Source organism: Pelobates fuscus, chromosome 13, assembly GCF_036172605.1.
Source record: "Pelobates fuscus isolate aPelFus1 chromosome 13, aPelFus1.pri, whole genome shotgun sequence".
Taxonomy (NCBI): domain Eukaryota; kingdom Metazoa; phylum Chordata; class Amphibia; order Anura; family Pelobatidae; genus Pelobates; species Pelobates fuscus.
The window spans coordinates 53,559,980-53,572,047 of NC_086329.1; the positions used below are offsets into that span (position 1 = coordinate 53,559,980).

At 43.8% G+C, this 12,068-nt stretch overlaps 1 protein-coding gene across 1 annotated transcript in view; it reads left to right on the plus strand.

The window, feature by feature from the left end:
* Positions 1 to 12,068, plus strand: part of LOC134583000 (cholesterol 24-hydroxylase-like) — a 79,996-nt gene that overhangs the window by 22,373 nt on the left and 45,555 nt on the right. The window contains exon 7 of the mRNA XM_063439737.1: positions 5,514 to 5,624. Coding sequence (XP_063295807.1) covers positions 5,514 to 5,624 — 111 coding nt within the window. The remainder of the gene's footprint in view (positions 1 to 5,513; positions 5,625 to 12,068) is intronic.

Below are 12,068 nucleotides of genomic sequence, written 5' to 3' on the forward strand. Positions count from 1 at the left end.
AGGCAACCTTCGGCACTCCAGATGTTTTGGACTACACCTCCCATGATACAATGCCAGCATTATGGATTATATGAGCATTATGGGGGATGTAGTTCACAACATCTGGGGTGCCGAAGGTTGCCTACCCCTGGCGTAGAGTATATGATGAAGATTTTACTGAGAAGTGTATTTTCAGATGGATTTTTAACCCAAAATATAAATTTTGTTTAGGAAAAATGCTTGCCCAATGTATAGACAGTATCTTGTGCTTTTTTAAACGAGCGTTAAGTGAAAATAACAGCAATTCACAGATTTACAAAAAACAAATGCGGTCAGGATTTAGTCTGCCGAACGATTTTGTAGCAATTGTTCAAATGAGTTTAGAGGATGGTGATTTTTACACCTGGATCAATATACATCACCGGAATCACAGATTTATCAATAACCGCATGGCAGACGATGATAAATCTAATGCATCCGGCAGGATGCCCATTCGCAAATTATCATTCAGTAGCATCCAGAGGGCAAATAGTTAAACACCAAACAAAAGTTACTTGAGCGATATCCCATAATATGGGATTGTGTGCAATTAACTTTTTATTTTTATTTTTTTAAATTCTTTATTTTTGCAGGTGTTGCGTTATAAGTCAGTACAGAATGCAAAATGTAAAATACGTATAACATTTGGTATGCAGTGATATCCAGAATTGCACATTATAGACAAGTATCAAACATCAAGCACCTGTGTTTTTATTTTTTGTCACTAACTGTTAAACTGGTAGTCAAGTCTCTGGTATCGGGCTTTCCTAACTTCTATCGTCTTGCCCTCAATAGGGTGTTATAGTCGAGTGTCAGGAGCCTGTCCGTTTGCACTAGGGCCTAAGTGACCCTCGTGGTTGTCTAGTCATGTTGTCTATTGTGCGTACACGAGCGGTATATATTGTAGACTCTAAAACAAAGAACGTATTCCTACAATGTCTCTATAGGTGGTAATGGTAAAGTGCCAGTTATTGGCGCTAGCATCTAGTCAGCGTGTGTAGGTTGTTTCTAAGTCCCTAAATGTAGGGGACATCGGGGGAGGGGGGAGTGTGTATGGTATAGTCGGTGGTGGGTTAATGCTATTCTGGGCATCTCTATGGTTACGACTTTCTAGGTGCACAGACTTCTCTGATGCATCCGTCAGATTAACATGTATGATTTCAATTACCGGGTAAGGACAACTTAATGAGATTAACACAAAATATTAATTGTAAAACTGTAACGTTGCAGCATGAGTAGAGGTGGCTTGTTATGTCACAGCCTCCTGTTCACTCCGCGGGGTGAACGATGTTATATTGTCCACATCGCATGTCCCTTTAGCAACTCTGGCACTCTGTTTCTGTGGGGCGTCGTTGATGCCTACTGCTGCTAGAAAAGTGGTGGCCTCCGCCACGTCCGCTACCCTCAGCCGACTGCCGTCTTTAAACACTGTAAGGGATCTGGGCACAGTCCAGCAGTATGGTATGCCTGCTTCCTGTAGCCACTGTGTAACAGGTTGCAATGTTTTTCTCAATGTCAATGTGGAGCGGTGGAGGTCCTGGAAGAATTATATATTGTGAGTTTCAAAGTTCATAGGTGACTTGTATAATGCTTTCAGTAGGGCTTGCTTGTCCTGACTCGTGCCGCAGCATAATATTATGTCCCTTGGTACTGTATTCGGCGCATTGGGGGACTTAGCAATACGGTAGACCCCATCCTGTGTGAATTGTTTAGCTTGTTTCACTGGGACTAGTTTGGTGACCAGTCTCCTGATTAGATGCGGCAGTTCCTCGGAAGTCACCGTTTCTGCGACTCCTCTAATCTTGATGTTTTTCTGCCGTGATCTTTCGTCTAGTGCATCAATTCTCAGTGAGGCTTCTAAGTAGTGCCCCTGTAGCTGTTTGACTGAGTCTTTTACTGCCGTTATTTGGCGTTGTAAGTCTGCTATGGTGGAGTCAGTCGCCTGGACATGGGCAGTGACTGCCTGCACTTCTGCCCGCACTGCGGCTATGTCAGCGGCATACAGTTGTTGTATGCGAATAAAAAGGTTTTCGATGCCCTGCTTAGTCGCAGGGTCTTGGTTGGTCAGGGTATGCGTGGTCTGTGGCCCTATTTGGGGTGGCCTCTGTGTAGTGTCACTCACCCCTTCTTTTCCATTGAGGGCACAGGCCCCTGTCTCGGTCTGCTCCGAGTCCTGCTCCCTGCATTTTGGCATGCATTGGAGCAGCAGGCCTATGTCCTGCGTGTCTTGGGAGGCGGATGTCTGGGATTTGTGGGATTTTTTCCCCATCTCTTCAGACCCTTTGGTTTGTGTTGGGTGGGGGTCGGATGTGAGCCAGTCCGGGTCCCACCAGGCCGCGGAGATGTGCGGCGTGATTCTCGGGGCGGCCTTGGGAGGGCGGCGTTTGTGTTTGGCGTCCGTTTGCTGAAAGAAAGGCATCAATGTGTGCCTCTCTGTCTCCCACAGCCGATGGACTACTGCGGGTATGTCTGTTGCCCGCGGGTGTGGAGATATTTCCCGGTTTTAGTCCAGGGATCGTGGAGCTCGAGAGATGGCATCTGTGCTGGTCGCCTGTCAGGCCCCGCTCTCCAATTAACTTTTTTTCTTAATTTGTTCTTGTATGTATTGAGGATGATGTCTACTATAGCCTTCGTTGATGCCCAGGAGTAATTGGAGTTTGAGTGCAGGGCTTAATTTGTATGTAAATAGTTTTTTTTTTTTTTTAAAACCTTGGCACTGCCAGGGCTAATTATGTGGTGGCTGACCGGTGCTTGCTCACAGCTGCCACGTTAAAAAGTAAAAAACGAGCAATTTGGCGGCCGGGCTGACTCGGCATGCGACCCCGAGGCTGGCGCCATACCCGGGGAGCACACTAGACACCCTGACTCAGCGCATAGACGCAGCCTTCGACCACTTCTGGATGAAACTGGAGGCTTATAATCAAGCGGAGCCCACCCAGGACCGAATTGATGATCGGAGCGGAGAGGAACTGGGCACAAGCAGGCCCCCTCAGGGCGCAACTAACACACCTCAACCAGTACCAGTAGATGCTGGCCCTCCTGGGCTGAGAGCGCATAGGGAGGTACACTCCCGGCATCGCCCACAGAAGCGGAGACTCCGACGACACAGGCGGCAGGGAAACACCAGGAGCTCCAGCGGTCCCCAACGGGGGAAGGATCCAGACTCCGAAATGAGGCCCCGAATCCATGGAGCAGAGATGCAAGCCTTCATCAGAGCCTGGGGATGGAGGGACACTAACTCATGCCCCTGCCTTCCACCGCCTCACAGAGGCTCAAGCGGGCCTCCGAGCACGGGTGTCGGCTGAAGCTAGACCCACTCTGCGGGACTGGCCTCCAGCCACGTTAGGCTGTTACCCATGAGGCCGCCACTGCCAACCGGCACTACAATGCCACCAACCTCGGGACATGAATGATGCAGGGTCTACTTAACTCAGCAGCCTCCATAAGGCGTGGGTATGTGCGGACTCAGTGGATCATATACTTTGTATGTTTATACTTTTGACTCTCACAGTTAAGCATTTAATTTCCCCCAGCACGCACTGTGACGTTAACATGCATGTTGTGCGTCCACTCAATGCTCCTTTAGCCTGTTGGCGCATGCTTAGGCAACCTATGTGACCCAAGTATGCTTTACTAATGCAGAAACTAGGTTATGCTACCTGAGTTAATCATTACCTAACGTGGTTTAGTGCTGTATGTTAACCAATTTACTCTCTTCATTTATAAGCAAAATGTACTAACCTGTCTGCACAGTCACCATTATATGCACGTATTGACGTTAGAACTGTATTAAGTTTAACTAATATTATTCAATCGACTAGTCTCATATTCTGGCTGTCTAAACACATGGCACAACATGCTCACATATTGCAGTCACACTGGCTTAACTAACCAAGCATCGTAGCGTTCTGTGTACCTAACTAGCTTAGATGTAGGCTATGTCATTTTTGCAAAGCTTTGTTTGCTATGGTTTTGCTTATGTTCAAACACATACTTTTTCTCTTTAAAAAAAAAAAGAGGCATTACTAATCTGGAAATGAGACACATTACTGATGTATTAATCCAAAACTGTAACTCATTCGAACATTTTCCCTGTTTTCTCTTCTGTATCCTATCTCATATGCCTTAAATAAAAAACAGATTGACAAAAAAAAAAAAGTAAAATACTTTATTATATATAAGAAAATTAATAGAAATTCTATTAATAAGCCTCCATTTTGAAATAAGGTCTATTTCTCTCCAGTGGGAGGGGTACCCAGACAGGTTCAGTAACACCTGCAGTCCATCTAAAGTGATTCATTGCTTATCCTGAAACATGAGAGTGGGAGGAGAACTCGAAGACAAAGGCAGCATTCAGTTTCTCTTCTCTTCACTTAGAAAGCCGAAGTAGAGAATCCACAGTTTGTAATAAGCATTGTAATAACTATTTACCCAGTTCAAAGCTCATTTATTTTGATGGAACTGGGCTATATTTATTTTCAATTTATACACACCTTATATCAGTTGTATATACCAAATATACCAAGGCTGTGTATATTGGGGTTGTATAATAACACCATCTTAAACACAGAATTTCCAAATCACATATCCCGAGGATGTGTCTTAATAGCACTTCATAGACAGAGATTATATCACTCACATATACTGAAGCTGAGACTAACCGCAATCCTTACAGAGAGCTTGTGTTAGACGTATATACTTTTGTCTTCACATCAGCTCATGCACAAAGATTATCTTGGACTCATATATTGTGCCTTTATACCACTCACATATACTGTGACTGTGTACACACACTAACTAATAAGTAGAGTATATAGTGGACACATATACCGAGGCTGTGTCCTCACAGCAACTCATGCATTGAGCATATACTGGACATATACTGATGCTGTCCTTTACACCAGCTCATATACAGAGATAATATTAGTCACATATACTGAGGCTCTGTGTTCACACCAGCTCATATAATGACAACGAAAAAGAAAAAGGTAATTGGGGGCATACACGGAATATACATTCCTTAGCAGTGGTGCCGTAAAGACCAACATACACAAAATACAGATTAAAGAACAGTGAACACACAAAAAAGCAGTTTTACATTTTACAAGGCTACTTAAAATTGCCTATCTTGGCAAACAAATCTGGGGATTCAGTTCCATTATATGGCCACTAAAGTGTCAACTCACATGTTCAAGAGCAGGCCTGTGATCTGAATATCTAGTTTTGTGCTATTCCCTCCAAGAGATGTAAATACAGCATGTGTAATTGTTAGTCCTTCATGGTTTGCATTATTTTTTGTCATTTATTTTACATACTTACCTTCATTCAAAGGATTGTAACATATTTTCATTAAGAAACAGAGATGGTTCCTCATACCATGTTGGACTATTCATTTTGTATTCCCCTATTTGCACTGTTTAGTGTTGTCTGCAGTATGTTATAAATGAATGATCAAACTGCAACTTTCTACAATAATCTTTTCTGTTAATTTATAGGTGGCTTTCGCGATGGATTTGAACTGCCTCGAGGATAAAGAAACTCCATTTCCCAGAGCAATCTCGCTAGTAATGAAAGGTATGGTGGAAACACGCAATCCACTGGCAAAGGTCTGTATATAATCGTTTTTTTATAACTATGATTTCATCTGCTACAATCTATTATTTCAATTATAGTTAAATATAGGAAAGTACTTGTATTTAAAGAAAAAAATGTCATGGGCAGAAGTACTTCAGCTTTTTCAAAAGAATACAATTTCACCTAAACAGGGCGCGGGGCCTGACAGCCAAGATGGCCGGACGTGCTCTCTGAAAGCTCTGACAGCAGCGGGCACAAAAATGACTATACTGACTACCATAATCATGCTAGCAGTACAAGGTGCCCAAAAAACGACTCAGGACTACGCGGAGAACAAGACGATACCTGTCACGCACTGAAACAAAGAGAGAACGACCAGGGGCGGCCATGAGGCCTAAGCTGGAGTGGAGCCTGAGGCCTGGGGAAGACGGCCGATCTCCCGGCATGAGACCCACTCAAAAGCTTACATTGGATGCTGCCCTGCAACCCTCCCCTCTGGATCGGCGGGGGATATCCCAGTCCTCGCTGGGGACGAACACCCCCGCAAAGCGGCTCACACAAGCAACTAAACCAGCCAACAAACGGGAATGCAGGGACCCAAGCAAGATGGCGGCAAAACATACTCTCACCAAACTGCCCGAGCAGACCCTGGAGTTCAACAGGCTGGGTGCCTTCATGTGGTCAACACTTCACATCAAGGGTCGGTACTACAACCTAGTGACGCAAAGGGCATCAGCGTGGATCTGCCCGTCCATCTGGCGCCACCTGAATAGATGCCCGCCCCGAGCCCCCAGGGAGGCCTCCAGACGGGGCCTACTACGGAGCTCCAAAAGGCGGGAAACGGCGAGTTGCCTCCCAAACTCCGGCACCCACTCTCACACACACCAGCAGGAGAAACTCAAGCCCGCCCGACCCCAGCCCCACTCAGCAAAGCCGGATTCCTCTGGTCAACGCAGCATAACACCGGGCTCACAGACCCGAGCTGACAGCCACAAGACTCATCGAAATGGAGCACACCTCCTTATCAGCAAAAGACGCAGGCGGAAAGCCCCTCCAGCACGGGGAGCAGAGAAAATGTCACGCCACCAAGCATACATCCTGTGGCGGAACCAACCTCGCCACGAAGCACTGGAGAAGCTTGGTTGCTCGCCTGGTCCCTCTGGACTATGGCACCATGTTAAACGCTGTTATTTTTCCCTGCAGAAATGCTTGTTCGTGCCTTTCTGCCTGGGCGTTTGGTAAATTGAATCTACCGAACCAACGCACGAATGGGGTGACCACCTGGGCAAGGAGTGTGCCAGTGATTTACCTCCCAGGAGCTGCGGTTAACCACGGCTTAATTGGTGAACGCTGGGTGGCGCTGTTCATATAACCGAACATGTGGCAGCGGCCATCTTAAACTCCCGAACGGCCAGCGGTGTTCAGCTCCAAATCTATGGAACTCAAAATGGACACTTATTTGCACGAACACCAATGAGCCGCCAACCTCCCTCCTCCTGCAATTCATACGAACGCCGTCCGTTCGGTACTTTCCCTATGTGAGCAGTGTTACCCCAGATAGCTATGCCATGGAGCCCATTCGTGTAATGAAAGACTATGTGAAAGACTTTGGCTCCATGGCGATTGAACTGGATGTATGTTATCTGAGCGCCATTCGGTAATAATGTGCGCTCAGATCTAAGCTATCTGGGGATAGGTTGAATGTACATGTTTTATGTAGTAATTGTAACACTGTAATTTTATGTCTTTTTACGAACATGTGGCTAATGGAGTTTTGCCTCTGTCCTTGGAGATAATTGGATGACTTCCTAATTATCTCCAGGACAGAGAGGAGGGATTATAATGCATTGTGGGAGTATTTAAATGTGTAAGCTTGTGATTGGTCAATGTCCACTATGTATCCCAGTTTACCATCTTGTCCCCTAGGGGAGTGTCCACTAGGTGGAAGACGTGCATAAAAGCTGGGCAGGTAGCCCCAGTAAATCTGTTCTACTTCACCCTCAATTTGGAGTTCCGTCTCTTATTGGGGGAATCTGCTACAAGGGATTGCTATGCTCTGCATATTCCCTTGCTATAATCACTCCTAAGCTCTTTTAAGAGCTTGTTCCTGCTTCGCTCTGAAAGAAGAGAGGTTCGGCCTGCGGTGGTTGTGGTGTCTGCTAGAGTGCTTGGAGCCCTACGGAAGTGCTAGGAGCATCCTTCAACGGAGGTACCCAGTCGGGGTGCCAGGTGATCCGTTACACATCCCCACTACCCAAGGTACTCACGCAGGACCGGTAGGCAGCAGCAGAGTTCCCCTAGCTCCCATGATCGGCAACGCCGAGGCCCCATGGGACTTTCCGGTATGCGCCCTGCCAGTGCCGACTACAGGAGTCGGCTGACATTCACTGACTCTCACTGACGCACTGCGGCCTGGACTGCTGCCATGCCACCACGTCCATGCAGTCATGGAGGACTATGTCCCGTAATATTTTCAAGCCTTGCCTTCCTGAGATAGACGAAATTTAGCACACTTAGATAAGCATGATTACACTAATGTTTATTACCCTGGTCAAACGCTATGTCACTCGTTATGATTGCGCCTGTTAGCAATTTTATAACGTCTTTACAATGTAGAATAGCCTGATTATTGAACGCATGCCATACTCTCTCATGTTGAACTATGTCGCCCACCTAATATGAGCTTAACTTGTGTTGAGTAATTCATATGCGACATGCCTATCTATACAGGTCGACCTGTAGATATCTGCAACACAGTGGATTAGATTCTAGTGGCCTATATCATAACCTAGCATACCTAGCAGCGCTCTCACTTTATGTTTCACACAGTTAACTTGCAAGCACTGTACTTATTTAGCATGCATACTCTTCATAGAAAGCACAGAATAAGCTTGTAAATTTAATAGTAATGCCTGCGTAACCAATATAAATCTATGCTATGTTTATGCCTTTATATACAATAATTGTGCACCGATCAAACGCCATAAATGTAACATCAAGGTGATATGTATTGTCAGAGTGGCGGTCCGGTGCCCGGAACCCAGACACAGTGTCCAGGCAGCGGTGCGTGGACCGGGACCCAATATGCCTGATTTTAAGTAGGAGTCACACTGTGGAGGAGGATTAGCAGGGTCTGGTGCAGGGTAACTGCACGCCCCCTGGTGTTGAGCACCAGCGTTTGTGCAGCCACATACCAAGACCCTGATTCAGCTTATGCGGATAACAGGAACTAGGAGCTTGGAAATTAAGCAGACCTCCCAGGAGCTGAATAGGGAGGCTCTGCAGCAAGATTGTATCCAGTACTAGAAACAAAGCAAGACTAGAGATAGACACCAAACATGAAAACAAGACAGAACTAATAGAACCCAGAACCAGAGAAGGATAGAAAGCTAAACCCAGAACATATACACAAGACATGAGGAAAACATGAACATAACATGGGCATGACTGGACAGGACTATACATGGACTGGGGATACAAAATAAAACAAGACAAGATATGATAGGCAAAACAAGAGGAGAAATAACTAAGTACTACATATGGAAATCATGGGGATTTAGTCACACTATATGATCATACATTGCATAAGCCTGCCAACAACGCCAATGTACCCCATATCTGGCAGGTCCTACACTGCCTAATGTATGCTAAAACAACCAAAAGACATATATAGCATTTACCTGCAAGAAAGGGCAGAAACCTTGAGGAGCTGCCTGCAGGAACACTGAAACAGAGTGAATGATGGAAAACAAACGGGTGTGGCAACATAAAACAAACATTTAAATGAAACCTGGAGACTGGGAATCCCAGGGATAGATTACAGGAATGAACCCAGAAATCCCAGCATAAAGAAAATCAGACATAGAATAGAAAACCAAAAACCAAGAAAAACTAAACAAGAATTGTAACAAGAGTACTGGATACTAGAAGCCAAGGCCAGACATCTCCACAGAACAGAGCAGGACGTGACATGTATATGCTTACGAATGCTATTGTGGCGGAGTAAGCCATCTTGTCTATTCGTGCACTCAAAAATAAAGAATGTAAAAAAAATTTTTTTTAAAATTCACTTTTACTAGCAAATGTTTAGATTGGGAGAAAAACCTATTTAAAAATAAGTTTTTCTCCCATTTGTCTCTCAACTCCTCTGCAAACACACAGTGCTGAGTAAATTAAGAGACAGGGTGAGCAGAGGAGACCTCAGTCCTCCAAACATAGCAATCACAGCACACCCACCATTATAAGGAGATCATGGTTGGGTCGCGGAGGGTCAGTTATGTGGTGACAGTTTCCCTTTAATCATTAAAGTTTAATTTACTTCTGGATACTAACAAGATAAAATGGAGGTTGCGCCAAATGGCAATGGGAAAAAATACATGACTAACAATTTATTTATGAAAGAATTAAAAATCATTCAAAAAGATACATTGCCTGATCTTGTCATGCCTGTGTTCTTAATAGTCCCAAATAGGTGCTTATGGTAAAAGAATCCTTTGTAGCGTGGACAATTCCAGTTACAGTCTAATATCCTCAACAGGTCAGCAGATTAAATACGTAATGAAAATAAATAGGAAATAGGCCTCTGATAGTGTAGTATTTTCAGTAAATAGTGTATTATGAGAAAAATGTAAGTGCATGCACAAGTAAAGAGCTGCCAATTAGCTCCAGATCAACCGTGTGTAACAATATAATCCTTGTCCGGGATATAGGTGGTGGGAAACATGCAGGGCATGCAACATGTCCTGCATGTTTCTATTTGTTTCCTTCACATATCTTTGAGACACTACAATCAGGCTGTGGTCAAGTCTGCACCCACACATATCGCAAATCCTGCATGTTTACCCATCAGCTAAATCCCCGACAAGGATTATATTATCACATACTATTGATCTTGAGCTTGTTGGTAGCTCATTACTTGTGAGTGCATTTCTATTTTTCTCATAATAATACACCATGTTATGAAAATACTACACTGTTAGATGCCTGTTTTCATTACAGATTTCATCTGCTGACCTATTGAGGATATCAGAATTGCCCACCCTACACTATAAGGACCTATTTGGGACTATTAAGAACAATCACACAATATAACTTTTAGAATTAAATTTTAATTGTTTCATAAATTGTTAGGCTTGTATTTTCTCCCATTACCGGTAGGCACAACTTGTATTGGGTAAAATGGGATCCAGATGACTGGATAAATAAGACCCATAAATAAGACCCATGCATAAAGTTAAAGGAACACTATAGCATTAGGAGTACAAGAAGGACCAGTGTTTGCAGATGACACAAAACTTTGTAAAGTAATAAAATGTGAGCAGGGTATTGCTTTGCTGCAGAGGGATTTGGATAGATTGGGGGACTGGGCACTAAAATGGCAGATGAAATATAATGTAGAGAAATGCAAAGTTATGCACAAGCAACTTACACCCTAAATGGTAGTGAATTAGGGATAACCACACACGAGAAGGATTTGGGAATTGTTATAGACAACAAATTAGGCAGCAATATGCAATGTCAATCTGCAGTTGCTAAGGCCAGTAAGGTTTTGTCATGTATAAATAGGGTCATAAGTTCTCTCTCGGGATGAAAGTATAATTTTGCCTCTTTATAAATCGCTGGTAAGACCACACCTTGAATATGCTGTGCAATTTTGGGCACCTGTTCTAAAGAAAGAGATCATGGCACTAGAAAATGTGTAGAGATCAGCTACAAAATTCATAAAAGGAATGGAGCATTTTAGTTACGAAGAAAGGTTAAAAAATTAAAATCTCTTAAGTTTGGAAAAACGGCGCCTCATAGGGGATATGATAACATTATACAAGTATATTCGGGGCCAGTACAAACCATTATCTGGAAATCTACTCATAAGAGCTATACATAGTACACAAGGTCACGCATTTAGGTTGCAAGAAAGGAGATTTCATCTAAGGCAAAGAAAAGTTGTTGTTTTTTTACAGTAAGAGCAATAAGGATATGGAATTCTCTGCCTGAAGAGGTGGTTTTATCAGAGTTCAAACAGATGTTTAAACTGCAATTGGATAAATACTTGCAAAAAAATAACATACAGAGATATCATTTCTAATTAGTTGGGTAATAGCTGCTTGATCCAAGGAGACAGCTGACTGCTATTTTAGGGTCAAGAAGGAATTTTTTCCTAGTTTGTTGCAAAATTGGAAGTGCTTCAGGGTTCAGGGTTTTTTGCCTTCTTTTGGATCGACAGCCAAAACATATGTGAGGAAGGCTGAACTTGATGGACACAAGTCTCTTTTCAGCTATGTAACTATATATTTCTGATAGTTACTTATAGTGCTCAATGAGCATATTAGGTGCCCACCCTCTCTTCTCTCAGTCATCAAGGCTGACACTGTGCCAATCAGATATTCTCTATCTATGATAACTGCATTATTAATAATTACCATTTACTGACCCTCTTCGAAGGTTGTATTCTTTAGTAGATACACGTTTGGAACTTG